At 50.4% G+C, this 27,142-nt stretch overlaps 14 protein-coding genes across 27 annotated transcripts; 7 read left to right on the top strand and 7 right to left on the bottom strand.

Moving 5' to 3' along the window:
• Nucleotides 1–20: 20 nt before the first annotated feature.
• FOIG_04768 (uncharacterized protein) lies at nt 21–3,495 on the top strand (the record flags this gene model as incomplete). Of its 13 annotated transcripts, none has more annotated exons than XM_031203068.1 (13): nt 21–397; nt 441–761; nt 804–856; nt 898–1,352; nt 1,393–1,630; nt 1,673–1,872; nt 1,914–1,940; nt 1,983–2,355; nt 2,397–2,469; nt 2,510–2,568; nt 2,610–2,619; nt 2,661–2,864; nt 2,910–3,495. In XM_031203068.1, 13 exons carry the CDS (start codon nt 205–207, stop codon nt 3,014–3,016), a joined length of 2,313 nt encoding a protein of 770 aa, XP_031066647.1. In that variant the 3' UTR covers nt 3,017–3,495. The 13 variants fall into 13 exon arrangements, with proteins under 13 accessions (XP_031066647.1, XP_031066656.1, XP_031066654.1 ...); XM_031203069.1 differs by having other exon boundaries at nt 2,420–2,469; nt 2,907–3,495; XM_031203078.1 differs by having other exon boundaries at nt 2,610–2,864; nt 2,907–3,144; nt 3,187–3,488.
• A 271-nt stretch (nt 3,496–3,766) lies between these two features.
• Nucleotides 3,767–5,457, top strand: FOIG_04769 (uncharacterized protein). The gene is made up of 4 exons (XM_031203080.1): nt 3,767–3,995; nt 4,037–4,348; nt 4,389–4,687; nt 4,729–5,457. The coding sequence occupies exons 1-4, from the start codon at nt 3,811–3,813 to the stop codon at nt 5,334–5,336; spliced, it is 1,404 nt and encodes a 467-aa protein (XP_031066659.1). The 5' UTR covers nt 3,767–3,810; the 3' UTR covers nt 5,337–5,457.
• A 727-nt stretch (nt 5,458–6,184) lies between these two features.
• Nucleotides 6,185–11,564, bottom strand: FOIG_04770 (signal recognition particle protein). The gene is made up of 2 exons (XM_031203081.1): nt 8,097–11,564; nt 6,185–8,054 (listed from the first exon to the last, which is right to left on the bottom strand). Exons 1-2 carry the CDS (start codon nt 8,172–8,174, stop codon nt 6,567–6,569), a joined length of 1,566 nt encoding a protein of 521 aa, XP_031066660.1. The 5' UTR covers nt 8,175–11,564; the 3' UTR covers nt 6,185–6,566.
• On the top strand, nt 8,344–9,326 carry FOIG_04771 (uncharacterized protein). The gene has a single exon (XM_031203082.1). The coding sequence runs from the start codon at nt 8,429–8,431 to the stop codon at nt 9,230–9,232; it is 804 nt and encodes a 267-aa protein (XP_031066661.1). The 5' UTR covers nt 8,344–8,428; the 3' UTR covers nt 9,233–9,326.
• FOIG_04772 (uncharacterized protein) lies at nt 9,503–11,376 on the top strand. The gene is made up of 4 exons (XM_031203083.1): nt 9,503–9,846; nt 9,889–10,119; nt 10,160–10,833; nt 10,875–11,376. The coding sequence occupies exons 1-4, from the start codon at nt 9,588–9,590 to the stop codon at nt 11,274–11,276; spliced, it is 1,566 nt and encodes a 521-aa protein (XP_031066662.1). The 5' UTR covers nt 9,503–9,587; the 3' UTR covers nt 11,277–11,376.
• An 87-nt stretch (nt 11,565–11,651) lies between the features above and the next one.
• FOIG_04773 (alcohol dehydrogenase (NADP+)) lies at nt 11,652–12,930 on the top strand. Its single transcript, XM_031203084.1, has one exon. It carries the CDS (start codon nt 11,660–11,662, stop codon nt 12,740–12,742), a length of 1,083 nt encoding a protein of 360 aa, XP_031066663.1. The 5' UTR covers nt 11,652–11,659; the 3' UTR covers nt 12,743–12,930.
• A 16-nt stretch (nt 12,931–12,946) lies between these two features.
• On the bottom strand, nt 12,947–13,910 carry FOIG_04774 (uncharacterized protein). Its single transcript, XM_031203085.1, has 2 exons — nt 13,695–13,910; nt 12,947–13,641 (listed from the first exon to the last, which is right to left on the bottom strand). Exons 1-2 carry the CDS (start codon nt 13,767–13,769, stop codon nt 13,036–13,038), a joined length of 681 nt encoding a protein of 226 aa, XP_031066664.1. The 5' UTR covers nt 13,770–13,910; the 3' UTR covers nt 12,947–13,035.
• Nucleotides 13,911–14,471: 561 nt separating this feature from the next.
• On the bottom strand, nt 14,472–15,246 carry FOIG_04775 (uncharacterized protein; the record flags this gene model as incomplete). The annotated part of the gene is made up of 2 exons (XM_031203086.1): nt 14,472–14,761; nt 14,805–15,246. 2 exons carry the CDS (start codon nt 15,244–15,246, stop codon nt 14,472–14,474), a joined length of 732 nt encoding a protein of 243 aa, XP_031066665.1.
• Nucleotides 15,247–15,741: 495 nt separating this feature from the next.
• On the top strand, nt 15,742–16,746 carry FOIG_04776 (porphobilinogen deaminase; the record flags this gene model as incomplete). The annotated part of the gene is made up of 1 exon (XM_031203087.1): nt 15,742–16,746. One exon carries the CDS (start codon nt 15,742–15,744, stop codon nt 16,744–16,746), a length of 1,005 nt encoding a protein of 334 aa, XP_031066666.1.
• A 46-nt stretch (nt 16,747–16,792) lies between these two features.
• On the bottom strand, nt 16,793–17,346 carry FOIG_04777 (glycine cleavage system H protein; the record flags this gene model as incomplete). The annotated part of the gene is made up of 2 exons (XM_031203088.1): nt 16,793–17,190; nt 17,238–17,346. The coding sequence occupies 2 exons, from the start codon at nt 17,344–17,346 to the stop codon at nt 16,793–16,795; spliced, it is 507 nt and encodes a 168-aa protein (XP_031066667.1).
• A 452-nt stretch (nt 17,347–17,798) lies between these two features.
• On the top strand, nt 17,799–19,896 carry FOIG_04778 (rab family, other). 2 transcript variants are annotated; one of them, XM_031203089.1, is made up of 3 exons: nt 17,799–19,204; nt 19,271–19,345; nt 19,395–19,896. In XM_031203089.1, exons 1-3 carry the CDS (start codon nt 18,500–18,502, stop codon nt 19,491–19,493), a joined length of 879 nt encoding a protein of 292 aa, XP_031066668.1. In that variant the 5' UTR covers nt 17,799–18,499; the 3' UTR covers nt 19,494–19,896. The 2 variants fall into 2 exon arrangements, with proteins under 2 accessions (XP_031066668.1, XP_031066669.1); XM_031203090.1 differs by having other exon boundaries at nt 17,799–19,345.
• On the bottom strand, nt 19,876–20,271 carry FOIG_04779 (uncharacterized protein; the record flags this gene model as incomplete). Its single annotated transcript, XM_031203091.1, has 1 exon — nt 19,876–20,271. The coding sequence occupies one exon, from the start codon at nt 20,269–20,271 to the stop codon at nt 19,876–19,878; it is 396 nt and encodes a 131-aa protein (XP_031066670.1).
• A 564-nt stretch (nt 20,272–20,835) lies between these two features.
• Nucleotides 20,836–21,459, bottom strand: FOIG_04780 (uncharacterized protein; the record flags this gene model as incomplete). Its single annotated transcript, XM_031203092.1, has 2 exons — nt 20,836–21,035; nt 21,237–21,459. The coding sequence occupies 2 exons, from the start codon at nt 21,457–21,459 to the stop codon at nt 20,836–20,838; spliced, it is 423 nt and encodes a 140-aa protein (XP_031066671.1).
• A 25-nt stretch (nt 21,460–21,484) lies between these two features.
• Nucleotides 21,485–23,478, bottom strand: FOIG_04781 (uncharacterized protein). The gene is made up of 2 exons (XM_031203093.1): nt 23,049–23,478; nt 21,485–22,983 (listed from the first exon to the last, which is right to left on the bottom strand). Exon 2 carries the CDS (start codon nt 22,911–22,913, stop codon nt 22,461–22,463), a length of 453 nt encoding a protein of 150 aa, XP_031066672.1. The 5' UTR covers nt 22,914–22,983; nt 23,049–23,478; the 3' UTR covers nt 21,485–22,460.
• Between the last annotated feature and the right edge of the window lie 3,664 nt (nt 23,479–27,142).

The following is a 27,142-nucleotide window of genomic DNA, read 5'->3' on the forward strand; positions in this document are numbered from 1 at the left end:
AAATAGATACAAAGTGAATGCCATAATTGGTGCGAGGCCGGGGTGGTCGCATCTAACCGCCGAAGCAGGAAGTTGACAAGGGTCAACCAACAGCTTCAGGATCTCTCAGCTGCTTATTTAAACCACAGACAGTAATAAACCCCTCAATTCGAATTCGTACGACAATTATCTCATTCTCATACCTTTACAACCTGAACCTTCAATATGCCTTCGATTGATGCTGACACGCCACTTCCCTCAAGTGAGGGTATCATGGAAACAAGCTCAAGTCCAGCTTCCCCAATTAACAGGCAACGCACTCCTTCCGTTTCCATAACTCCCCCTTCTGGCAGGGCCAGGGGAGAGTCTCATGGGCTCACGTCTGCCATCGGCAACATTCGGCTATCTGACACAAATGGTACTCATGAATTGATCATTTGGGTCCCGCTAACAAGGCGCAGGACGCGCAACTCTCTCCCCGGAACCGAGGCGTTCCAGAAACGGCACGCCCCGAAGACGGCGTTCAAGTACCGGGGCTGTTGAGCAGCATGACGTTGCTGATGAAGAACTCCCTGATGATGCGTTCCATTCCCCCGAGTTCCAAGGAGCTTTCCGAGATGCCAAGCAGCTGATGTCTAACATTCAATCTGTGCTGGGAAGCTCGAATATCCACGAAGCGCACGAGTCAACAATGCGAAAGCTCCATGAAGATGCTGGCAGACTTTCCGCGTTCGAGTACCCAGCAACCCGTACCGTCGGGTTCGTAGGCGACTCTGGTGTTGGTAAGTCGCTATTGTACGTGATTGCGCCGCTGACAGTTATAGGCAAGAGTAGTCTGCTCAATTCGCTCCTCGATACAAAAGGGCTTGCAAGGACTGTAAGTAACTGCCCAAGTTTCGGACCATGCTTACATCTCAGAGCAACAATGGAGAAGCCTGCACATGTGTTGTGACGGAGTACCATTATCACAATCGTGACACGCTTGACATTCGAGTCAATTTGTTCTCGATCGAGGAACTTCAAGATCAACTCGGCAGACTCCTTCAAGTTTATCGCACCTTTGAGCTTCATCGGGATGAGATCACTGATGCCGCTGAGCGTCAAGACATGGAAGCGAATGCCAGAGTGGCCAAGGACACGTTTCGAGCCATGTTTCGCGGTCGACTGACTGACAAAGCATTCCTGATTCGTGAATCGTATGATGATGTGCTCGATAGACTCACACGTTGGGCAGCTGATGCAATGCCTTCGCCTCTGAGAACTTGTCATACAGGTCTCTCGCCGCAGGCTTGTTCCAACACGTTGATGGAACTCTCTTCTGAGCCGGCATCAAGAGACATGCCAGCAACGTGGCCTTACATTCGAAGCATCAAGTAAGTTGCGTCCCCAGAATTGACCCGACTAACAAGAAAGGGTCTCTCTGAGCGCGCACATCCTCAGCCGAGGCTTGATTCTTGTAGATCTACCCGGCCTTCGAGATCTCAACTCTGCCAGAAGAATCATCACTGAACGTTATCTCCTGGAGTGCAATGAGATCTTCGCAATCTGCAACATTGGACGCGCAGCCACTGACGAAGGTGTTCATCAAGTTTTTGACTTGGCCGACCGTGCTCGCCTGTCGAATGTCGGCATAGTCTGTACTCGTTCTGATGTGAGTGGTGGTGAGCATGTGTGAACCTCGCTGACCATGCAGGACATTGACCCTGAAGAGTCAATTCGAGATTGGCCCGGCAGAAGTGCAAGACATATTGAGCAGCTGCTGGAGAATATCGAAACGGCAAACAAGGAAATCGAAGAGTTGCAGGCAGAGATCGAGGATTATGGGGCAAGTGACCTATCCGAACAAGAAAGACAGGAACTTGCGGAATGCTGGGAAGATCAACGACAAGCAAGGTATGTTCTCAACTGTCGCTGGTAACTGCTGACAATTTTAGCATCCGCAAACAGAACTACGACTTTGAGTAAGTTGGCCAAAGGTAACAAGCTCTGGCTGACATTTGCAGACTCAAGGAATATCTGATCACAACCCGCAACCGGATCATCATTGACTCGCTCACAAACACCTACGCCGGCAGAGTTACAGATGCTAGAGTCTTTTGCGTGAGTAACACGATCTACTGGCAAAACAGAACTGCAAGGAAGTCTGAGGCCAAACGATATCTCGACCTGAGTGGCATTTTGCAAGTCCGAAAACACTGCATCTCGATTGTCGCAAACAGTCAACGACGAATTGCCACACAGTACATGAAGGACCAGATCCCTGCGTTGCTTGCTGACATCGAGCTATGGGTCCAATCTGGAGCCCGCACAGCGAGTGAAGAACGTCGCGAGGCACTCTGCCAAACTCTCGACAGTGTTGAGCGTCGTCTGAGGAAGGTATGAGATTATCAAGGTTGTGTTCCGACTGACGTTTATAGGACTTTGCATCGCGCGCTTTTAGTCGCCTAGCAAGAGGATACAACGAAGACTTTACAGAATACGTTTACAACAGTGAGTACCTCGGTTCGGTCAGAATTATACTGACCTTTAGATCGTCATGTCTCTTCATGGAGCCGGTCAGCCAAAAATGCAAGCCAAGATTGGGCAGGGGTACGTTCTCACGTATTGTTTGACCAAGCTAACACATTCAGTGGCATCACAGTAAGTTGGCAATGTCCCAAAGGTTCAGCACTAAAGAATAGGTTCTTATTCTGCATTTTGTCGAAACTTTGGGGACTATTGCACACCTAAAATCGGATCACGAAATTGGAACGAGGAGGCTATGGATGAGATGGTTAGCGATCTTGGAGGGCCTTGGGAGGAAATGTGTGGATCTCTACAGGAGCGACAGTCGAGTATGCTTGAGAATGCCGACGAATTCGCGGACATGGCTATTGAGAAACTTGGTAAGACCTTGTACCATTGACTGGGCATGCTGACATGAGTAGAAGAGCATGATTCTGTCGATTCTTTGACTCAAGCTCTTGAAAACCGTCAGAGTATATTCCTGGCTGCTATCGAGAAGGTCAATGATGACTTCGAGAACAACCTCAAGTGAGTTACTTGTGCCTCATCGACGTCGCTAACAGGCCAGGATCCTCCGCATCGAGTCGCTTTCTGGCCTTCGAAGTTCAATTTTCGGAAAAGCGATGGAACCATTTTACAATAGGTGCAATGCCGAGTTTGGTACGTTTACACATCGTCTACTGATGCAGCTAACCCTCCCAGGCCAGGGAAGTGATGCTCGTCGAAAGGCAATCATCAGAGGGGCTTTGAGCGATGAAGACTTGTTCACCAAGCTCATGAGAAGCCTCAAAGACAGTTTCCGGGCCAATTCAGAGGCCACTCAGGCGAAGATACAGGAAGCGACCATGGAGTATCTGCGCGTTGTTGAGGAACGGTTTGACCTTGTGCGGAGTGAGAACGTCGCTCGGGAAAGCGAGCAAGATCCAGACTTTCGACTTCGGGTTGACCAAGTTGCCCGAGCTGGAAGGGAGACTATGCAGAGGGTTCACCAAGTTATCTGATGTTCGATCTTTATTTATGTATGTCCAATTGACTTCCCTTATCCTGACAGATTGCCTATTCAGGAAGCGGGGCTGGTTGTAAGAAGGCGTTACATCACTCACGACTGAACAACTTCTGAGAACATCAGAGGATAAAATATTCAGGAAGCGGGGTTGGTTGTAAGAAGGCGTTACATCACTCACGATTAAACACCTTCTGAGAACATCGGAGGATAATATTTCGTTGACAACTGTGTTTTGCTAAACTTCTACATCATCCTGAGAACATCAGAGGATAAATATTCGTTGAGAATTGTGTTCTGCTAAACTTCCGCAGCATCCTAAAATGTCCGCTCACACGATGCTTCGACACGGCCTGCGCCCGCTCCGGCCCCATGTATCATTCCGTCGTTACATCTCGACTCGAGATATGACGGCTACAGATTTGAAGAAGCTGAAAGTTGATCAATCCCGATTGATGGACACTCTTCATGACACCTGCAAATGGGGTACTGGGCTCAAATGGGGAGAGTGAGTCTCGCGGTCCTTGTCAGGTCAAGCTAACAGAATAGCAACCCGACCGACACCGGAATGTCACGGCTGGCACTTTCGGATTCAGACAAAACAGTCCGAGATTGGTTTGTTGAAACTACAAAGTCTCTTGGATGTAAAGTGACCATTGATTCCATTGGAAACATCTTTGCAATTCGACCTGGCCGTAAAGATGGTCCTCCCACTGTGGCTGGAAGTCATCTGGACACCCAGCCCACTGGCGGTCGATACGATGGTATCCTCGGCGTCCAAGCGGGAATCGAGATGCTCAAGATTCTTCAAGACCACGATGTTGAGACAGAGTACCCTGTCGGTGTAGTCAATTGGACAAAGTAAGTCATCAGCCCAGAGTCGACAATTCTGACCATGTAGTGAGGAGGGCGCACGGTTCCCCATCAGCATGATGGCTTCTGGTGTGTGGGCTGAAGCGACCTCGGAAGAGAGGGCTCACAACTTGAAGGAGGTATCCGGTAACGCAACAGTCAAATCTGAACTGAAGAGAATTGGGTATCTCGGTGACACACCCGCAAGCTACAAGGCCATGCCAATCGGGGCGCATTTCGAACTTCACATCGAACAGGGACCGATTCTCGAGAGTGCTGGAAAGAATATTGGGGTCGTACAAGGTGTTCAGGCTTACAAGTGGTTCACTATCGACATCACTGGGCGAGGTATGTGAACAGGACTCAGATGAACATGGCTAACCGGTTAGATGCCCACACTGGCTCAACCCCATTCTCCGACCGAGCCGATGCTCTCTTACTCGCTGCACGATTGATCACCCACTCTCACCGACTGGCGACAAAGCACAAGGCTCTTGCATCGACTGGCATTCTGAACCTCACTCCTGGGAGCACCAACACCATCCCCGGTCACGTCAGCTTCACTCTTGACATTCGCTCTCCATCAGATGAGACAGTCGAGAAGCTTGAGGAGGAGCTGCGCCGCGACTTTGATCTGCTGGCCCAGGGAACAGACGTAGACGGATTACTGGCCGGATCAACTCCTGCCTTACCACTGTCTCTCAAATGGCGAACCGACACAATCTCAACTGCGACAAAGTTCCATCCGGATTGTATTCAGGCAGTCAGAGAATCTGCCGAGTCTATCCTTGGAAAAGATGCTGCTATTGACATATCTAGCGGCGCCGGTCACGACAGTGTCTACACAAACAAACATTGTCCTACGACCATGATCTTTATCCCATGCAAAGGGGGAGTCAGTCATAACCCAGAAGAGTACTCATCTCCTGAAGAGTGCGCAATTGGAGCAGAGGTTCTGTGTCAGGCAGTTGTCCGATATGATCAGAGGAGGGTATGACAGTCGTGGAACTAGGACAGAGCATGTCTCAAGCTCATCGCAATCTTCAAAATTTATGACAATTCACATCTATCCTCATCAAGTGCCACCAAAATGAACATGTATTGGAATTGTGCCCTCCGAGGCTGAAAGCATCCTTTGGAGCCTGTCGCCAGATCCAGCAGTGAATGTTAGTTCTGGTTCAAGCTTCTCGACTACATCACAAGGGCCTCCCATGCACCGAGTTTGTCGAGGGTTGTCGATATACCAGCTACCGCCCAAGAAACAACAGTCTCGTTGAAGGAGAGTTTATTCAATTCGCCACATATTTGGAAGTGTCGATTCCACGAGTGTATCTCGCCCATACCGTTATTCCCAGAGCTGAGAAAAGCGAGAAAACAGGATGAAGCTGCGTCGGCTTGACGAGGTTCCACAACGTCGGGGTGAAAGTCTTGAGAGCACTGAACACAGACCAAGATGCTGTCGATTTTGAAACCCATTGGGTCTTTACTCAGTTCCTCTGGAAAGTCACCGCCAAGGAAGAAAGCTGGTTCTCTACACTGAGACGTCCAATCGTTACCGTCCCCGTCACAATCTTGCCCTCCATCGATAAAGGTTTCGCGTGCGGTTGTGCATCACCAGCAGTATCGTACTTATACCGGCTTGTCAGAACAAGTCTCGGACTCTGTAGGACCAAGAGAAGCGTGATCGCCGCATGTCGAACATCCTTTCTTGGGTATGACAAGCCGTTATCGACGAGGAGGTTGTTAAATTGTTAGCTAGGTTGTCAAGGGATGACTTATACTTCTTGAGGTGGTGTTCCTACAGACTCTTCCGTACCATGGGAAGTCTGCTGTATTCCACCGGCTTGACAGTTGAGACTGAGAGCGACTTTCGAGTTTGACTGTGAGAAGCTCCGCCGCTGCGGCGACGAACCATATGTTGTACTTCATGTTGGAAGACATATGGTGTGCTCAGTGATGTCAGGACAAAGGGTATTTATCATATGAAATTATTGCCACAGCCGATACATGGCATCCTATCGAGAGCTGCATGATCAAACACGAGCGGAGCGAGAGAGAGCCCTCCGCTAGGAGCCCCCGGAGGGATCTCCATCATCATCGAGACTGTTCATCGAGACGTCGGTCAAGTCAGGAGTTTGCCCTGAGGTCAGGGTATCTTCAATTCAAGACATGCGTATGCTGGTGGGACAAAAGTGACTGAGACATTCGTATTCCATTCAACGCGTGCTCACCTTCTACCTCTTCCACCTCCAGGCGGCATCCCAGGCATGCCGCCACCACCCATACCCATCTGCCTCATCATGGCCTGCATATCCATACCACCAGGCATGCCTCCACCTCCTCCGCCAAGCATCTTCATCAAGCTACCCATATCGGGCATGCCTCCTGCACCGCCTGCGCCTCCCATACTCTGTAACCTCTTTTGCATGGCCGCTAGTTGTTGTGCCTTGTTGCCTCCTCCCATAGCTTGTTGCGCTCGCTGCATGTTCTTCATGTTTCCTCCCATCTTCTTTGCCATGCCTGCCATCATTCGTTGCTGGGTCAGGAGGTCCTCGACTTCGCGTACTGATGTGCCGGATCCGCGTGCGATTCGTGTCATTCGGGTGGGTTGTTCGATGAGGATCTTGCCGTCCGAGTCGAGTTCCTTGTCCGTCATTGAATCGCAGATGTAGATCATTCGCTTGAGTTTGGCGCCGCCTTCTTCGTCGTCCATACCCTGCATCATGTTGCTCATGCCGGGGATCATGCCGGCCATTTTTGAGAGGGGGCCCATCTTCATAATGTTGGAGAGTTGGTCCCGCAGGTCGCGCACCGTAAAGATACCCTCCTGGATGTGCTTGATGGTGTCCTTCTGGTTGAGGTTCAGGCTCTGCACATGCTCCATCAATCCAGCCATGTCTCCCATACCGAGAAGCTTCTGCACGAATTGTTGAGGGGCAAACTTTTCAAAATCGAGCATGTGTTCACCGGTACCGATAAAGACAATAGGGGTATGTGTCGCAGCGACTGCAGAAATGGCACCACCACCATGTGCGTGGCCGTCCGTCTTTGTGATGATGATGGCTCCGAAATCAGCCGCCTCCTTGAAAGCCTTGGCTTGTGACTCCGCTTGTTGACCGATCGAAGCGTCAAGAACCATGATAGTCTCGTCGGGTTTGATGGCTTCTTGGATATCCACCATCTCCTGGAAAAGAGCAGACTCTTGTCGGTGGCGACCTGATGTATCAACAATGATGACCTCGAACCTCTCCTTCTTGAATTGGTCAACACCAGCCCTCGCAACTTCAGCGGGATCCGTTTCTGTGAGGGAACCATAGTAGGGGATCTTGGCTTTTGTGGCATTCTGCTTCAACTGATCAAAAGCACCAGCTCTGAACGTATCGGCACAAACCAGACACGCCTTGAAACCCCTGGACTGATAATGCCGCGCGAGCTTTGTACATGTTGTCGTCTTTCCTGCACCCTGGAGACCAACGAACATGATGACATTGCTCTTTCCCTTCTTCGGTCGGAACGGTTCGGCGTGAGGATCGACGAGTTTGACGAGTTCATCGAAGACGGCTTTTTGGATGAGGCGTTTCTTGTTTACGGCGGGGGGGAGTTCTTTGAAGTTGACAGTGGATTTGATGGATTTCCGTAGTTGGCCGACGAGTCGTACATTGACGTCTGCTTCGAGGAGAGCGGCGCAAATCTCCTTGAGCATGCCATCGAAGGCCTAGGCTGTTAGCGGGGAAGACGGAGGGAGCAGGCGACGCACCTTTTCATCGAGATTTTGCTCTCGGGTCAGGTTTGTGACCGCCGCGTTGATGCGACGGCCGAGATCTTGAAGAACCATGGTGATTTGATGCGACTTTGATGTCGCGGGGTATCTTGATGATGGAGAGGTGGCCACGATCAAGATGTGGAGGTGGGGTTGTAGAGTTTTTCCGGTCCGAGACCATCGTCCTGCAGCTAGAGCTAGAGAGGTTGTCTTATCACGCGAATAATTACCTTTCAGGGCAGTTCTAGCCTGTGAATAGATACAGATGGCTATATAAGGTAGCGTGTCCTATCGCATTGTAGGAATTGTAATCAACAGTAGCAAACAAAATGGGCCGTCATAATCTTCAGTACCCAAAAGACCCGACAAATACCATCAAACGGTACAAAGTCCACGGGGTTTATGACCTCGAGACTGTTCATAGCATCGTCAATACATGTCCGATCCTTCATATATCATTTAATACACCATCCCAGCCATTTCCGGTTGTTCTGCCGATGATAGGACAGCTGGGATCGTTTGATCGTCCAAGTTCAAGCCTGCGGGATCCTCTGGAACTGTATCTTCACGGATATGTATCATCGAGGATCATGAACTTGGCTCAGACATCTACAGTCGATGGAGAAGAGATTCAGGGAATGCCGGTTTGTGTTGCTGCATCGCACGTTGACGGACTTGTCTTGACCCTGGCGACGTATTCGCACAATTACAATTACCGGTCAGCTGTTCTTTATGGATACGCGACTACTGTCAAGTCAGATGAAGAAAAGTTGTATGCGATGGAACTTATCAGCAATAGTGTTGTGGCTGATCGTTGGAACCATACACGACAACCTCCGCTGGCGTCGGAGATGCAGAGTACGAATATTCTCAAAGTCAAGATCACTTCGGCAAGTGCCAAGATCAGTGCGGGATCGACGACGGACGATAAGAGTGATTTAGAGAATGAGAGTCTGGTGAATTCGACGTGGACGGGTGTGTTGCCTGTGTATCAGACGATCGGGGAGCCGATTCCTGGTCCATACAACAAGGTCGAAGTGCCTGAGCATGTTTCTACTTTTGCGAAGGATACGAATGATGAGAAGAAGCAGAGATCTTTGGAGGCGGCGAAGGGTGAAAGGAGGGCGAGTTGAGTTGGGGATGATTGTATTTGATTGAAGTAATTGATTGGCAATTCAATGATTCGCACGTCCCCTGTTTGTGCTCCAATGCATCGTTGGAGCCCAGATGATGCATTCATTTGCGAGCTGATGCACGAGGTTTCGGACTCTGCTCATGTTGAATTGATCATCGGGGTGCATGGCGCTGACTAGTGGGCGATCTCGCATTCGTCGTATTCCGTGTCGACAACCATGAACCCGAGCAATACGGCTGCACCGTCGATGTGCATCTCATTCAACAACCCTCCACCCAAGCATAATCTATCGGATATTTAAATGGCATTCCCAGCAGGTATAGCGAATTCATTTCTGCCATCATGCGGCAATCATGAAGCCTCTCACATTGTCACGACTCTTGCTCCCAATCTACGTCGGGGCTGAAACTCCAACAGTCACACTCGACTCAGGCCCAGTCTTTGGTCTCACTACAACTCTCCCAGCTGCTTCGCCTGTGAACAAGTTTCTCGGTATTCCTTATGCTGCGAGAACGCAGCGTTTCACCCGGGCTAAGAAGCCTGAACCATGGACGAAGCCCTTGAATGCGACCAGGTTTGGTCCTTCATGCAGGCAGCTCTTCGTCCAAAGTGGTGAGTACAGCCTACTTCCAATGAGCAAAGCTAACCTTGTAGAACTCACTCCGGAGATTGATCTGCTCAAAGGACTGTTCAACACAGCATCCCGTGAGAGTGAAGACTGTCTCTACATCAACGCTTTCGCTCCAGCAGACCCCCACCCTTCAAGGGCTGTGCTCTTGTTCATCAGCGGCGGTGGATGGCAGCAAGGCAACGGAGAAGTCGATCTGAGTGGTTTCGCGGCGTATGAAGACATCGTCGTCTTTACCTTTAATTACAGAACAAATGGTAAGTGAACCATCAGCTTTTGAGCCTGCTGACGAGACAGTCTTTGGGTTCCCAAACTCCCCAGATATACCAGCTTCAGAGATCAACCTCGGTATCCATGATCAGCAACTCGCTATCGAATGGGTTCAGAGAAACGCTCGCGCCTTTGGTGGCGACCCAGACAAAGTCACCATCTGGGGTGAATCTGCAGGTGCCATGTCCGTCGATATACACGTCAACAGATACACATCTCCCCCATTCCGCGCCGCAATGATGTTTTCTGGTCAAATGTCTGTTGGGTACCTCGGAAGCACTGCCAGTCATCACGATACTTCGTACTGGGATAACCTGACAACTGTTGTTGGCTGCCAGGGACCAGATCAGCTGCAGTGTATGCGAGAGGTGCCAGGAGACGATCTGGTCAAGGCTATGGGCACGGCTGGGAGTGCATTCTTGCCGATCACTGATAATGTGACAATTCTGAGTGACAGAGCGGAGAGATGGAGAGATGGCGATGTTGCAATAATTCCTGTGCTTATGGGAACAATTGCGGAAGAGGGCCGAGGACTGATCAACAGAAATATCTCACTCGAGACATTCTTAGGGGCATATCTTTCTGAGCCACTGGTCAGCAAAAGCCAACAGAAAACAATTCTCAAGGCTTATGACGACCCCAGCCTCAAGACCGACTTTGATGTTGCTGCCGCAATCTATACAGACTTTGTCTGGCAATGTGTAAGTTCACATGCTTCCGACTTCACAGCTAACACGCCCAGCCCCAAGCTATTCTCGCCAACATTTCAGCCTCGGTCAATCCAACATGGCGATTCTACTTCAATGCCTCGGTCACAAGTCTTTTAGACGACAAATACTCCTGGCTAGGCAAATTCCACGGCTCAGACGTCCTTCTGCTGTTCAATACACCAACCTTTGACACGATGTCACCACAACTCTACACATTTGCGGAGTATCTTCGAGGAGTTGTGGGGAGATTTGTCAGAAACCCGCAAGCTGGACCAGGCTGGCCCGTTGGATCGAGATATGTTGCAAACCTGGGAGATGTCGGGCAGACACAGACATCAGGACCTTCAATCATCGACCAATCAGTGCTGGATCAGAGATGCAGCCTGTACGAGTCGATTTATCCTCTCATCGAAGAGTATGCATTATCAGTTTAATCGGAATTATCACGTAGGCCCCCGAATACTACTCAATCTCGTTGCAACGTAATCTCGCCAATCGTCGTCTACGTCATTTGACCCACGGTTTTAATACGGCCACTTATCTCCAACTTGCACTCAGAATGCATCCCGATCTGACTAGATTTCGAGAAGCTTACCCGATTGAGTGCAAATGGAGAACAAATGATGCTGTCAATGCAAATATCTCGCCGGAGCTTTTATCGCGGAGCGTCATAGACATTCAACTCAAGACGTCATTAAGAAAGTTCAGAACAGACAACAGAGAAGGCGGAGGGGAGAGAAGAGTGAGAGGATATAAATACTTTGAATAGAGAACCCTGATAGACAGATCAATCATTTATTAATTACCATTTCTCATCATGGGCTACCCCGATACTTTTGAAGGCTTCTGCGTCGACAGCCCCAAATCATGGAACAAGTTCCAAAAACAAACCCTCAAGCCCAAGACCTGGGGCGATCGCGATATCGACGTGGAGATTGAAGCCTGCGGCGTCTGCGGCTCAGACGTGCACACCGTCACAGGCGGCTGGGGCGAGTTTGAAGGCCCTCTCTGCGTCGGCCATGAAGTCGTCGGCAAGGCTGTCCGCGTAGGCGACAACGTCAAGGACATCAAGGTCGGGGACCGTGTTGGCGTCGGTGCTCAAGTCGCTTCGTGTTTGGAGTGCAAGCTCTGCAAGAACAAGAACGAAAACTACTGTCCTGATATGGTAGACACGTATAACTGCACTTATCCGGATGGAAGTGTTGCTCATGGCGGTTTTGCATCGCATATCCGTGCTCACGAGTACTTCACATTCAAGATTCCCGACGCTCTCAAGTCTGAGCAGGTTGCTCCTCTTCTGTGCGCGGGTATCACCACTTACTCGCCCCTCGTGAGAGCAAACGTCGGCCCTGGAAAGACTGTTGCGATCGTTGGTATCGGCGGCCTTGGACACATGGGCATTCAATGGGCAAAGGCACTCGGCGCTGAAGTCTACGCCATGACACATTCCCCCTCAAAGGTGGAGGATGCAAAGAAACTCGGCGCAAAGGAAGTTATCGTCACAACCGATGAGAACTGGGCCGACAAGTACAAGTTCACCTTTGACTTTATCCTCAACTGCGCCGACATGACGCACAAGTTCGACATGAGCGCGTACATGTCCACGCTCAACATTGGAGGAGAGTTTCATAACGTCGGTATTCCTGACGAGCCGCTTCCTCAGATGACTGCCGGTACATTTGCTGGCAATGCTGGCAAGATCACGGGAAGCCATCTCGGTAACCACCAGGAGATGGATGCTATGCTCAAGTTGGCTGCCGAGAAGAACATTGTTGCTTGGGTTGAGACTATTGATATCTCGGAGAAGGGATGTGCTGAGGCTGTTGAGCGAGTGAAGGAGAACAAGGTGCATTATAGGTTCACTTTGACTGGGTTTGAGAAGGTTTTTAAGAAAGATTAGTAGTAATGTAATGACAGTCACTTATCACGCATTTGTCTCTTATGAGTATTGTGTATGTACACTCTAGTTCAATATGAAGAGGTGTGTAGGCAGTGAGAAGGGCGTATTCACTGAGATGAGTTCAGCATAGTAATTGACATGTGATCTTCAAAATCATCTTATTTACAATGTCACTGAAGTCGCGAGCGCAGCGAGGAAGAGCCCTCCGCTAGGAGCCCCCGGAGGGAACAACAGGGTACAATTTGCCAACTTTGGACATTATCTCATTGCATTAATGTGGTATCATGATCTATCTAAGCGCCAATGGCCTTGAGAATGGCCTTTCCAACAGCGTGGGCAGAAGCAGGGTTCTGTCCAGTGATAACTTGTCCATCAACCGCCAGCTTCTCAGCCCAGTCGTCAGCCTTGACGTACTTTCCACCAACACGCTTGATCTCATCTTCGAGAAGGACGGGCATGGCGCTGGTCAGCTTGACAGCCTCCTCCTCAGAGTTGCTGAAACCGGTAGCCTCGCGGCCCTCGAGGAGAGGCTTGCCATCGACCTTGACGTTGACAAAGACAATGGGGCCGTGGCACACGGCGGCGACGGGCTTGCCGGCCTTGTAGAACTCCTCGATGAGCTTGATGGAGGTCTCGTCGTTGACGAGGTCGAACATGGGGCCGTGGCCGCCGGGGTAGAAGATGGCGTCGAACTCGGAGGCCTTACCGAGGAACTCCTTGAGGGGGGTGGTCTGCTCCCAGATCTGCTTCTTCTCGTTGAGGAACTTTACGGACTCCTCGTCGCCCTTGAACATCTCGACGGAGGCTTGGTCGAGGGGAGCTTCGCCGCCGGCGGGAGAGGCGACAGTGATCTCGACGCCCTTGTTGACGAGGTCATAGTATGGGTGAGCGAACTCGGGCTGTTTGTGAGGTTAGTATTGAGATGCGGTGAGTGGGTGAGTGAGCGGCTTACCAGGTACCAGCCGGTGGGGTGTCCATTGTTCATCTTGGACTGGCTGGTGAGAACGACGAGAACCTTGGGAGCCATTGTGTATGAATTGGGTATCTGGTGTAAAAGGTGTGTCGAGATGGGTATGTTGAGTGAAAGAGTATATGCTTGTGGTTGGGTATATGAGATGAGTTATGAGATGAAGTGCTATGATGAAACAAACTCTACTGGATGACGCACTCACCTTTATACCACATGCAGACGTCTCCCTTCTCCACGCTTGGACCCTTGCAGTCGGGCCAATTCTCTACCGTTTCGAGCACATTGACAAACTCTTCCGTCCGGCTCTTGCTGCTACTGACGTCAGACTAACGGGCCTAGCCGTCCATTCTCGGCACTTAACCCCGTGTAGCGCCGGCTTTTGTGTGGGGCGGGCCGGGGTCACGTACCCGGAGCGGCCGATGCGTGGGCTTCGAGGTTTGCACGCACCGCTGATGGATGCTCGTGGAAGAGAGAGAGATCCACTTGATGTGTAAGCCAGCATTCGTGGCAGATGTTTGGATCATGCAGTTTGTCACTTTGATGCAGATGTGAAGTCTGATTCACTGGAGCATTCGACTTTGGAGGCATGTGAGATCCCTCCGGGGGCTCCTAGCGGAGGGCTCTGTCTCGCTACGCTCGTATCTCAGTCTCATCAAGTCTTGAAGCGATTGCAAACACTGATGATCGAACAGACTCAGTAGCAATGGGTCAATTTAGATCTAACAAAAACACCAAATGAGCGACTTCCTCCACGATTACCTACATCCAGAAGCCCAGTCGATTAGTTCCTCTGACCTTATTACCCTTCCCGCCCTTGGATCCAGCTAATGGGGGAGTCTTGCATCTTCCTCTGTAGTCAGGCTTGACAACAAGACATTTATCGCAGCCGCAGAGAAACTCAAGATGGTTTCCGACTTTTTGACTAGGCTGATCGCATAGGCAGATGAACAGAGCATTATCTATACTGCTAGTTGGTGTTTCGCCGTCGCATTTCACATTCGGCGTGCTGCAGTATGCCTCGGAGAGTTGAGCCTCATTCCATGGGTTGTCTGGGCTCGTTAGTCTTGGTCGTTGGGGTGGTGGTGGACATACCCATGCCCTTGAGGACTGAGGAGCAGTAAGTGTAGCCGCATTCGCAGATTGGTCCCTCGGGAGGAGGAGGTTCAGCGGTTGAGCTCGGGGGCGGGGGAGGGCTTGGGTCCGGAGGGGGTGCTGGGGCGGGAGTAGCTGGAGGAGGAACAGGAGCTGGTCCGGATGGAGGAGGTACCGGGGCAGGCTGAGACGGAGGAGGCGGCGGCGGAGGAGGAGGAGGAGGTTGAGACGGTTCAGCTGGAGGGTCAGCCGGGGGATCAGCCGGGGGAGAGACCGGAGGAGGAGCTGGAGGTGCCGGAGCTGGGGGGTCAGGAGGAGGTGCAGGCTGCTCAGAGGTTGAAGGAGGTGTTGGGTCAGGGGGAGCTGGTGTTGGATCAGGAGGAGCCTGAGGGTTTGCAAGGGCTATGACAGCCAGAGTAAGGATAGTAAGTTGAAACTTCATATTAACGAGTGTTGGTGGTGATGATGTGAACTGCTTGTTGTCTCTTCTTATATAGTTCACGGTTACTGTATCGTTATACAATCATTTCGTCCTTTCCATTACTTATCCCTTCTTCTTTCTCTTCGTCCATCTCTTCGTCTCTGTCTGTCTCTCATCCGTCTGATGCCCAATATCGGTTGCTACGTACATGTCAAAGCGTTGCTCAAGGCCGGCACTCGCGCCCGTTACTCTCGTGTAGCGCATGCTCATGTCCATGCGTGCTAGCAAGGTTATTTAATGCTACTTTTACGGTTATCAAAGGTTGACTATAACTAGAACCCGGCTATATAATCGGATCATCGAGATCACGATCACAACATCCACATTTACATCATGAAGTTATCCACTGCTACAGTGTTATACCCCGCACTGTACAATTGCCCCACCATCGTTGGAGGAAAAGAGCTTGCCCCTCCATGGTACGAGTCGTCATCCTACACTCGTCAATCAAGAATCATGGCCGAATCTCAGAGCAAAGGCGTTGTCAACGTCGGCACGCGAAAGTCGCCTCTTGCACTCGCCCAGACCCAAATCGTCGTCGATGCGCTCAAGAAGAACTTTCCCGATCATGAATTCAACATCCACAGCATGACAACGACTGGCGATCGTGATCAAAACACAGCGCTCTACAACTTTGGCGGAAAGGGTCTCTGGACTTCTCAGCTAGAGGAGAAGCTCGTCAACAAGGAGCTCGACATTGTTGTTCATTCGCTCAAAGACATGCCGACGGTTCTCCCCGAGGGTTGCGTTCTCGGATGTGTCACGTCCCGCGAGGACCCGAGAGATACACTCGTGATCAAGAAGGAATTGCAGGACAAGCACGGCTGGAAGACTCTGGCCGATCTGCCGGACGGGAGCATCATTGGTACTAGCAGCGTTCGGCGAATTGCTCAATTGATTCGACGTTACCCGACGCTCAAGTTTAAGGATCACCGAGGAAACATCCAGACTCGTCTACGCAAGCTTGAGGAGGATCCCGATTTGACCGGCATCATTCTGGCCGCGGCAGGTCTCCAGCGGATGGATCTCGGAGACCACATTACACAGTTTCTGGAGTCTGACAATGGCGGTATTCTTCATGCTGTTGGTCAAGGAGCGCTGGGAGTTGAGTGCCGAGCGGATGACGAAGAGGTGATTCGGTTGCTCAAGACGATCGAGAACGAACAGACAGCTCTTGCTTGCGAGGCCGAGCGAGCACTCATGAGGGCACTTGAGGGTGGCTGCAGCGTGCCTATTGGTGTTGAGACCAAATGGGTTGACGACAAGTTACATATGAAGGCTACGGTCGTCAATCTTCGGGGTGACCACGGCGTTGACTCTGACATAACAGAACCTGTCAAGACACATGAAGAGGCAGACAAGTTTGGGAGAAAGTTGGCGAATGCATTGGTTGAACGGGGAGGCGGTAGTATTCTTGATGAGATCACTAGGCTCCGACAAGTCCCGGAGACAGTCAAGTAGCGTCATGGCAGTCGGGGACTGTACGGCAGATCAATACCCTTGTATTCTATTCAGCTCCAGCAAAAGTCTTGTAGGCCTCGGCATCCAATAGTTTCTCAAATTGTTTCGCACCCTCCTCATCCACCTCGACCTTTGCGATCCAACCACCTCCGGCGCTGTCGTCCTCGGGGACCTTGTTGATAGTTGAAGGCTTCTCCTCGAGGTTGTCGTTGACTTGTAGGACTCGTAGACGAACAGGAGCGTTGATGTCGCTTGCAGACTTGACAGACTCGACAGCTCCGACAGCATCGCCTTGCTCGACCCATGTTCCAGCCTCGGGTAGTTCGACGTAGACGACATCTCCGAGTTGTTCGGCGGCGTATTCGGAGATTCCAACGAAGCCGTGCTTCTTGTCTGCCGAGAGATCAATCCATTCGTGGTCCTTGGTGTATCTTCTAGCGAGGCCTGCTTGGTTAGTGTCGTCATTGCAGCGATCCAGGTCGGGCACATACTCAGTTTGGTGGAGGAGAATGCTCGGATTGGCGTGCGGATAGCTGCGCGGGGCACAATACCCCTAGCCAGAGGGGCTGCGGCGCGTAGAGACCGAGAAATTGAGGCCATTGTGATGATGCGGATGGTGATATCAGAGTTCAAGCTTTGTCGGCATCATGCGGAGATGGGCCGAGTGGATCGGAGGGAAGCCGACTTAGTCAGCATCATGAAGTTCATTGCAGCAGCAATTCTACAGCAATTCTACAGCAATTCTACTCTGCACGGTATCTGAGTGTGGAATGCAATTGCAATTAAGGCACAAGAATTTGGCCGTCAATTAACAAGACATGAGGAAGCACTGGTCCAATCGGAGATATGTCAACGTGGGGTTTGAATCATCTGTTTACCTGGTTGTTTAGCTGCCAGCTGTCTTGCATACTACCGTACTGATACTACCATACATCTTCTGCTACAATAACATGGCTGCTATTTACATTACAAATGTTGACGTTCTATTCAGATGGTGGACAGTCAGATCAGACGCAGTTATTGCGCAATCTCAGCTAGCCATACACCAAATCCCAACCAATTACTTGTCCAAACGCGTTGACGCGCTGCGCTACGCTAAAACACCACCATCATCATCACAACATTTCACGCATAAGCATGGCCTAGCAAAGTTTATCTCGAAATTAAGTCAAATGGACTATTTTCAGAACATTTCATCTCAAATACCACATCCCCTGTTGTGCTGTTAGAATCCATCCCTCCACTTTGGGCCTGTACCAGCTGCAAACCCGGTGCCTTGAAATTCCGTCCCGCTTCTGGCCTAAACAAGAGGCTCCCACCATCATCCTCTACAAACGTCAGCGCAAACTCCCTGCTCCAACAAAACGCATCGCCCGATCTCTGGTCTAGAAGAAAAAAAGTGTGTGAACGCGATTAATTTCTGCCGCCGAGGTCTCAACGCTAAACGGCTTGTCTCACGGTTTCACTCTGGTGGCTTTTCGACTCCGCCACCTTTCAGCTGCCTCGTCTTGACCTCCCCGCTGCGCATCACGATATCATCACTTGTCAACTAGCTTGATGCTGTCGACAAGCTGATCTTTTCTTCTGTCACTCTCTCCGACCACGTTCTCTACCAATTTCTTTCGTTCATCGCTCGCATCATCCGACTCGACTGTTTCACCGTCACCCTTTCGACACCGTTCACCACGATACCCGTCACACCTTCACGCTGGACGACTACACGATTCCTTCGGCTCCGGCCGAACCTGCAACCATGGAACACATCATGAGTTCACCTCCCCATGAGGTCCCACTGCCACCGCCGGGTCAAGATGAGACTCTCGGAGGCATCGAAGAATCTCCCCACCCGAATGGGTTCCATCATCAGCAAAGCACATCCCTCGATCAAGGGCTAGCTCAAAGTCCACGACAAGAAGACCCTTCCACCAGATATACTCCTCCCGTCCAAACCGCACCACCAATTTCCCGCCCGGCCAGTGGCTTGTCCAACCCCGCACATCAAGCCTACAACGACTATCGACAGAGTTCCGGTGAGCCATCATCCAACGGTCGAAACCATGTTGTCATCAAGGTCGGAATGGTTGGTGATGCACAGATCGGCAAGACCTCGTTGATGGTCAAGTACGTCGAGGGAAGCTGGGATGAGGACTATATCCAAACGCTAGGTGTCAATTTCATGGAAAAGACAATTTCCATCCGTAACACAGAAATCACCTTTTCGATTTGGGATCTCGGTGGTCAACGAGAGTTTGTCAACATGCTGCCTCTTGTGTGCAACGACGCTGTCGCTATCCTCTTCATGTTTGATCTTACTCGCAAGAGCACATTGAATAGCATCAAGGAGTGGTATCGGCAGGGACGAGGGTTCAACAAGACGGCCATTCCGATTCTCGTCGGTACAAAGTACGATCACTTTGTCAACTTTCCTCCCCAAGACCAAGAAGAAATCTCAAATCAGGTACGAGCGCAGCGAGGAAGAGCCCTCCGCTAGGAGCCCCCGGAGGGACATGACTGACGACAACAGGCGAGACGGTTTGCTAAAGCCATGAGAGCTGCATTAATTTTCTCGAGTACAAGTCACAGCATCAACGTGCAAAAGGTAGTGACCGTTCCTGGTTCTCGGAGAGTACAGTGTGCTAACTGGACAGATCTTCAAAATTGTCCTATCCAAAGCGTTCGACTTGAAATGCACGATCCCCGAAATCGAAAACGTCGGCGAGCCGCTCCTTTTGTATCAGTCCGTGTAGTCGACCGATTTACGAGTAAATGTTGAACCTGACAACATAACGACATGCGACGCGAGAATCGCAAGCAAACAATTTCCTTTGTCATTACATACAACACAACTGGATCGTCTCCTTTTCTTCAAACTTGAGATTACTAGGGCAAATTACGGAAGGGGTCAGGATTCACCTCTGGGATAGATAAACATGGGTATTGGCGCAGGACCGCATTAATGTGGCCAGCTTTACCGGTCGGTGGTCACGGCGGGCTATTGAAGTATTTGAGAGATACAATCGACTGTTAATCGTATTGGTGTATGCTAGATGTAGATGAATGATGTGTCCGAGGGTATTGACGTGTTGATGCTGGTGGGATCTGTGACCATGCAGTCGTGTTGATTATTGTTTATTTGTTGTGATATCGCTGTACCAAACGTAGTCCTACGGACAATTCTCTTCGTAAATCTTGCATTGATCTTTTGGGGGGTATTGGGACGTCGTGGAGGTGCATGTGAGCCTGCTCGGGGTCCTGGAGTGAAGGATGGTAATACAGACGTTGACTGGCGGGTGATTTGTCTCTTGTGTAGATTTCGATGCCGTCTCGATAGATGGAGATAATTTCGACCAGCATGCCTCGGTCAGCATTTGGCTTGATCTCGGTGAGCTCGATTGCTTCGTCATCGGGAAGGTGTCGTTTGCGGCGGACGAAGTAGTACATGATGATTCCGAGGGCGAGGTTGAAGGAGATGATGATACTGATGAAAGGTAGGATCATTGGGTGCATCTCTGGTGATGGTTTCATGATGTGCCTTGGGCGCATTATCGTGCGAGGCTGTGATTCAGTGCATACACAAACCTTTTCTCAAGCCTAAGGGGGGATATGGCTTATATTGAAAGTTCTGTAGGTGAGAACAGCCTTGTTCACTTGTACTTCTTGGCCAAGGAACAGAGGAGTGTTCTGGACGCTCTCCAAATGATGTGATCTGATGGCCTGTTTGGCCAACGCTGTTCGTCGAGCAGGTACTTGGGAACAGTCACAGACAGGCAGCATTAATGTTGTCCATGGCGTCTGGATTGGAACCTACAGCCGACAAAGACCCCAGCCCTGCCAACGCTGTTCCGGTCACTGTCGGTGTATACCTATGATACCGCGGCGTTGGAACATGTATTCCAATATACACCTTTTGATGTGGCTCTTGACTTTGAGCTTGTGTGTAAGGGTTCAAACAATGATTCATCACAAGAGTTTACAGACAGTCTGTTGGAGTTTTACATGACTTCACGACTGGACAAAGGTTCAGTGAATAAATCTATTCTTTTCATCTACTCATCAAAAAGCTAAACGACCTGCGTTTACTACTCACCGTCAGCGAGGACCAGCCTCGACTGTTGACGGCTCAGGACCCTGCTCAGCATCTTTGAGTTTTCTCTTCCGGCAGCATTTCACAACGTACCAAGTAAGAACAATGCAGAGCCAGACACCAGAGCAGATGCCAAGAATGAGATAGGTGGTCTTGTGATCGGGAAGTTCTCCGACCTCATTGCGGCGGACGAGGGTGAGGGAAGCTGAGAGGTTAGAGTTGGTCATTGTGGTGATGTGTTGATGAGTGATGATGGTGAAGTGATGGGGAGGGGAGTAGTTATATAGCGCTGAGTAGGTGGTGCTCTGATGACTGTTTGGCTGAGTTTTCATGCAGATGCTCCTTGGGGCGAACCAGCACCTTTGAGTGAACTACCTGCGTGCTATTCCTGTTCACTGTCTCTGACTCTGTGCACCCTGCTCAACATCTTTACCCTTAGCCCTCGCCCGACGGAGTCGAATGGTCCTGGCGATGAAATACCAGGTAGGCGGTACGATAAAGAGAAGAATGATGCCCCCGACAATACCCATGGTGAGGATCCGGTCGCTTTTGAACTCGGGCGCATCGTCTCGGCGAACAGGCCAGGAGAGGAATTCTGTGAAGGAAGCCGGGAGGTAAGAGTTGGTCATCTTGTGTGTTAGGGGAGGATGTGATGCAGAAGGTTTTTAAGATGCTTCTTATGTGTGCGAATGATTCACTTCTTTGTCTTCATTGTGTGCTGAACAGTGAATTGTTCGTCTACAGCATCCTTTGTGGTGAACAAACATAGAACACTATGATGCAGAGTAACTGGCAAGCAGTGATGGCAAAGAACAGTGACTGTTATTGAACAGAGAACAGCACCCATTTGTCGCTATTAATACGCTCTGTTCTCCCCGTCCATCAACTGAACACACAAACAACCTTCAAAATGCACACCTCGGCTTGCTTTGTCCTTCTCAGGCTCATTGTTCTAGCCTGGATGGTATCAGTCTGCATAGCAACGAGACAACGTATGCGACAGAGACACCGAAACTCTCTAATGGTGGATGCAGAAAGACAGGAACACGAGTTGAGAGACTCCACCACATATGCATATTACCTCAGGTAGATACTCGAAATTACCATAGAATAAATGCAGTGGCGGCGGCGGCGGTTATATCTTTTGTACATTCCCCATCGGATGCTTCGGGTACCTGTGGATCCCCTCCATCAGCATCTCCAACCTCGACTGGCTATTTCCTTGCTGCCATTTCCAAATCAAGAGTGATTTCTCACAAATCTGCATCTTTCCGTTCCCCACTGACCAACGGGCCGCAGCTATTGTTCCTGAAGATCTGGTGGAGATGCAGGGGATTGGTGTGTATTCACGTGTGATGCGACAACCTCAGTTTGTGCGATGAAATGACGGCCACCGTCGAGACTTTATTCTAGACTCTAGTTTAGTCTTGGTCTACCCCCAATAAAATAAGACCCATGTTCTGTAATCCATCACTCCTAAGAAATGCCAACTCAAATGACACCACAACGCCGTTCATGAAAGGAAATCAGCGCGCTAGCGATAACAAAGTCCTGAAACAAATCCCTGCCAACGAACAAGTCGATTTCTTGTCGATGCAGGGCAAGGTCGAAATATTGTCTGCAGACAAGTTTACTTGTCGTCCTTGTCTCCCCATATGGGAGCGTTGAGGGGCTTGCTGACACCAAATCCAACACCGACAGCGATGCCGACGACGAGAAAGATGATCAAACCCTTGACGATCCATCGATTGCGTTGGCTGAGCTTGGCCATGCAGGTGCAGCGGTTCTTTGCCTTTGCGGCCTTGGCCTGTTGCTTCCAGTGATCTTTTCCAGGCCAAACTTGGCAGTCGGTCTTTCTGGCCAGGGGGGTGCTCGATGTTTTGTGCATGCATGAGTCTGATGTTCGTGTTGTGACCATGGCTTCGATGTCGGTGTCGAAAGGGTTGAGCTTGTCTGTTTGGGGTGTAGATGTTGTACTGATGCGAGGGGTCTCGGTCACGGTCGCATTTGTGGCAGCTTTCTCGGGGATTGTGAGGTTTGTCTCGCCGCTCGGGCGGGAGAGTTTTTCGTAGTTTGAAGGCATGACGAGTTGAGGATCGAGTTGTCAAATTGTCGGATTGATTGAAGTATTGAAGGATTGGATGAATTGAAAGCTATCGCGGTTAGTGGACGCGTGGCTATGGCTGGTGTGACAGTGACACCAACGGCTGGTACATACTTGAGTGAAACCTAGGTTGGGACTCTGCGCGGTTGGATGTAGATGTAGAAATGTCGAATGAATGTAGATGCAAGAGACAATCCTCAATCGGCAAGGAGTGCAGGTCTTCAGAACATGGATGTTTGGATCGTCGGTTCGTTCAAGTCCGTTCGGTGATGGAACGCTTGGATTGGTTATGATGGGTCAAGTAATAAAGCCAAGAAAATAGAAGAGAATCAAAGAGGATCTCCCAAAGAGACGAGATTGCGATGAGAAGAAGAAGACGGTCGAAGCAAGGGAGAGTGATGGGGCCCAAGAGAAGGAACCTTGTATATGAGTTCTTTCTCAACGCAACGCAACGCCACTGATCGAACGAACTCACTCGCTCGACTGACTTCCACGAAAGACGTAGGAGAGGAGAACGGGAGCACAAGTGACAGAGACATGACAGAGGGAACCCCTAACTAATCCAAGATGAACCAAGCCCCCTGCACATTTCAACGCTTGGGCCCGAAGCGGGTGCGCTAACAATGGGCTTGCCGCCTTTGGGCCTGGTGGGAGCTCCCAGCTAAACGAGCTAGGTCCAGCGGGGGTCCCCGGCTCTAGTGGCCCCCATCAGCTAGGCCATTGCTACGCTCTAGATTGCTCCAGGACCATCACCATTCAATCGAATCATGGCATCACCAATGAAGGTTTGGTCCGTCTGATGCATAACACGCGTCTGCTCACAGTTGAGATGCACAAAAGACATGCACAAAAACTGCACTGCCCACCTTGCGCACTTGACTGGACTTTACTGAACTTGCAGCCGAATTCCCCCGCAGATAACAAAAACCTCAAGTCAGGCCTTCATGACCTAGATCCAGATCCCATGTGGCACGGCTGCATGTCTCCAGATCGATTCCCACGAATAACACCTCCATCCCTTCAAAAATGGCTCAAGTTTATCTAGTGATTTACCCGCATCCTAATGCTAATTCTGAGCGCCGGCGCCACCAACATGGGTTAATCGCCGGCTCTTGGCACTGACTCGCCAATTGTAGCTTCATTCAAGCCGTGCCATAAGAGTATTCTCTCCGCAAAGCCAAGAAAGATTGTTCTTCTTGGCAGCCGAGATGCCGTGATCTTGTGTCTAACTGTCTATCATGTCGTCCATGTCACGCCTCCAAACTGATGATTTGGTCAGTGGGCTGTCAATATCATCTGGCATGACTTCACACATGACAGTGGTCACCGTTGATCCCTCAGGAGTCAGCCAGGAACAGGCACCAGGTTTGGCTTCGAACCGCGGGAGTTGAAGCCACAGAATTCCTGCCCTGAATAAAGAAGCTTTCCACAAAATCTTATTGATATGTATATCGCCACGATCGAATTCGATTTCCATGGCTCGGTCCTTGTGCGTATTCGTTGTGTTTCAATCACGGCACAGCATCCACTTGTGTTTTGGAGTTCCGTGTATTTTTATCGCACTCGGAATCGTGTCCGTGTCTAGCAAGGAACCCGCGTATAAGGATCCGATAACTTGATCACAATTAATCCCAATCTCCGCGTATAATAGATCCGATATCACAGTCAATTCAGATTTACGTACCAGATGCGAAATCATCCCAATGCAAGTTCCCCTCAGTGCAAGTGAGTTCTTCAGTTAAAGTCCAGAACCTGGTCTCTGCATTTGCTGGGGTCCCTGCATTAGCTTCCATTGCCAAGGAATGGGATAAGAAGAGTTCTAGACTTGAGTTCAGCGGGTGCTCAGTGGCGCTGTCATTGTACTGTGTCTGCTGCCACTGATGTTGTTGCCGTTTTTCCTTACCAAAAACGGACCTGAAGCTGGAATTTTCATTGTTTCTATTGCCACTTTTGAAGGTTCGATGGTGATACAGTCGCTTCAGCCGATGACGACGGTGACGCTTAGTGGCAGGACGGCAGTTGATTGAACCACTGTATTCGGATTTGCGCTTGATACGAATAAGTGGTGACAATCAAGTCTCTCCTGAGTGGGAGACGCTGACCTGTAGTGATCCCTGTCAGGGTGTTTTATGCCCACAAATATTGGTCTAATTTGAGATCAGTGCCACAACGAGAGCATCATGCAAGTTGATGTCAATCGAGTGCATTTTTGTGTCGTTGAAGGTAGTCGTAAGTGCCGGGATACTGACGTCTTCAATTTCTTCGTCGATTTGAAGCCAGCCGTTTCGATGTGTCGATGTCTAGAATGCAATCAGCACTTTCAGTTGGGCCCTTATCAGCAAATAGGAGCAAGACCTGTAAACTTGTCAGCGCATAAACTCGCCTGAATGATCAGCGCGAATATGCAGAGATTTGCTGAAGTTTATGTTTGAAACATCAAATTGGAAGCAATGCATGCCAAACGTGGTGTTTTGACCTGTATCGTATCGGAAATTGGAGCGGGCGGAAATGGCTGCCCTCCAAATCTGTCTCGTCTCGAAGGCCGTGTCGTTCTTGTATCAACTTCGTACCTACATATCCAACCAGTACTTTCGGCCTGTCCAAGATGAAGTGGCCTAAGAATGGGAGAGAACCTGCGAATGAAATTGAAGAGCCCGGGCGTCCTCACCACAATGGCCAGCGCTGAATGGTGGATGACTGCTCACCGAGATGGGTTCGATGCAGCAAATGCGAGCCCTCAGGTGCCCTTTAACGTTGCATGAGGCAGCCTGCGGGAAGCATTTCGGAGTATCTGTCAGCGTCATCAGATGCTGATCGATCCAATGACTGGAGACATGGCTCGACTTGCGAAGTTCCACGTCAGTCGTAATTGGAACCGCAACGAGCGCTTGTACCTGTTGCCGATGCATCTGGCAAGGTCCGGAGAAAGGTGACAAGATCCCATCAGCGCAGACGGAAAGACGGAGGGTTATAGCTTGAGACACAAAGCGATCAGCTCGACCTTGGCCTACTGACATCGTATCTCGGCCCTCAGTCAGCGTTCTTCAGCTCTATGCGGCAACCAGAACGTCGTAAAGTGTAGAAGACATCGTCGCTTGACCCGAACAGCGCGGACTCGGTGGGATCTTCAGCTCCATGAATATTGGAGGAGTTGACAGAACCCAATACGCAGATGGGAAGACTGAGCTTGGTATCGAGACGCGACGCTATTTAACTTGACCTATGCTTGACGTCAGCGTAACTATATACGCAGTCAGTGTCCCAAACTGCTTGCCCTTGGTGCCTCTTGGGCGCTATTCGAGGGTTCGGGAATGGGGAGCTTCTGGTACAGCGGCCAGACGTAAACGATGAAGTCGGCATCTGCGATCAAGTGTCAGAGTTTTTTAACATATGTAGGCACATCAATACTCTTCGAGGCAATCACAGGGTACGAGACAGGGGCGTGGCTTGTTACTGTACGAGGACCATGAGCTCAAGATCAATGCCGGTCATTATGTCCTTCGACTGACTCTCAGTGCCTGTTGGTGGCTACTCGACGGGGTGAAATGGCAAGGAGCATCTGGCATAGCGATCGGATGTCAGTTGTCAAGTCGATATTATTGTTTGCCCGAGCGATAGAGTCGTGGAAGCGGCATCCTCACCGGTTGCCATCGTGTCTAGGAACCATCAGCATCATTCAAAGCACGCAGAGAGTGTGTTCGCCGTCGTTGCTCGGTGTTACACAGGCAATGCAAACTTGAAGCCGATACCCATCGTCGTGGGTCCCTTCAATATACCACTAATGCTCTGTCGAGGCTATCCAACGGCAAAGGGGTTGAGGAGCGTGTCCGGCGCCGCGGTTGGACGTTGATCGTAAGGTCAGTATGCGTAAAGGTCCGAGTGATAGAGCTGTGGAGGCCGCCTCTTCATCGATCACAATGGTATCTAGGCATCATCAACACTCTTCGGCAATTGAGACCGAGCATTTATAGAGGCTGAGCAAGTTGCACAAGTCGGCGAAGAGCATAGGTGATTCCCTGGGCTGTTAGTGCTGAATTGCGCTGACTCTGACTCACCTCTAGTAGCACTCCGGAGCCCAGAAATCGGGAGCTTCTCGAAAGGTGCATGAGAGTAGTCACTGCTCCGTGCTCTACAAGTATCCTAAGCTCCAAATTGGTATCGATCCTCCTGTGTGGTGTCAGTCTGAGGCAAGTCGATGGATCTAGAGA

Source organism: Fusarium odoratissimum (genome assembly GCF_000260195.1).
Source record: "Fusarium odoratissimum NRRL 54006 unplaced genomic scaffold supercont1.6, whole genome shotgun sequence".
NCBI classification, from domain to species: Eukaryota; Fungi; Ascomycota; class Sordariomycetes; order Hypocreales; family Nectriaceae; genus Fusarium; species Fusarium odoratissimum.

What these genes read in the sequence shown, in the direction of transcription:
- FOIG_04769 (XM_031203080.1), top strand. Translation starts at nt 3,811, where the DNA reads ATGTCCGCTCACACGATGCTTCGACACGGCCTGCGCCCGCTCCGGCCC. An exon ending in ACTGGGCTCAAATGGGGAGA is followed by an intron (nt 3,996 to 4,036) that starts GTGAGTCTCGCG and finishes CTAACAGAATAG; the next exon opens with CAACCCGACCGACACCGGAA. An exon ending in TATCGACATCACTGGGCGAG is followed by an intron (nt 4,688 to 4,728) that starts GTATGTGAACAG and finishes CTAACCGGTTAG; the next exon opens with ATGCCCACACTGGCTCAACC.
- FOIG_04774 (XM_031203085.1), bottom strand. Translation starts at nt 13,769, where the DNA reads ATGGCTCCCAAGGTTCTCGTCGTTCTCACCAGCCAGTCCAAGATGAAC. An exon ending in ACCCCACCGGCTGGTACCTG is followed by an intron (nt 13,642 to 13,694) that starts GTAAGCCGCTCA and finishes CCTCACAAACAG; the next exon opens with CCCGAGTTCGCTCACCCATA.
- FOIG_04781 (XM_031203093.1), bottom strand. Translation starts at nt 22,913, where the DNA reads ATGCCTTCAAACTACGAAAAACTCTCCCGCCCGAGCGGCGAGACAAAC.
- FOIG_04772 (XM_031203083.1), top strand. Translation starts at nt 9,588, where the DNA reads ATGAAGCCTCTCACATTGTCACGACTCTTGCTCCCAATCTACGTCGGG. An exon ending in GCAGCTCTTCGTCCAAAGTG is followed by an intron (nt 9,847 to 9,888) that starts GTGAGTACAGCC and finishes CTAACCTTGTAG; the next exon opens with AACTCACTCCGGAGATTGAT. An exon ending in CAGACTTTGTCTGGCAATGT is followed by an intron (nt 10,834 to 10,874) that starts GTAAGTTCACAT and finishes TAACACGCCCAG; the next exon opens with CCCCAAGCTATTCTCGCCAA.
- FOIG_04778 (XM_031203089.1), top strand. Translation starts at nt 18,500, where the DNA reads ATGGAACACATCATGAGTTCACCTCCCCATGAGGTCCCACTGCCACCG. An exon ending in AAGAAGAAATCTCAAATCAG is followed by an intron (nt 19,205 to 19,270) that starts GTACGAGCGCAG and finishes TGACGACAACAG; the next exon opens with GCGAGACGGTTTGCTAAAGC. An exon ending in ACAGCATCAACGTGCAAAAG is followed by an intron (nt 19,346 to 19,394) that starts GTAGTGACCGTT and finishes CTAACTGGACAG; the next exon opens with ATCTTCAAAATTGTCCTATC.
- FOIG_04771 (XM_031203082.1), top strand. Translation starts at nt 8,429, where the DNA reads ATGGGCCGTCATAATCTTCAGTACCCAAAAGACCCGACAAATACCATC.
- FOIG_04773 (XM_031203084.1), top strand. Translation starts at nt 11,660, where the DNA reads ATGGGCTACCCCGATACTTTTGAAGGCTTCTGCGTCGACAGCCCCAAA.
- FOIG_04770 (XM_031203081.1), bottom strand. Translation starts at nt 8,174, where the DNA reads ATGGTTCTTCAAGATCTCGGCCGTCGCATCAACGCGGCGGTCACAAAC. An exon ending in AGCAAAATCTCGATGAAAAG is followed by an intron (nt 8,055 to 8,096) that starts GTGCGTCGCCTG and finishes CTAACAGCCTAG; the next exon opens with GCCTTCGATGGCATGCTCAA.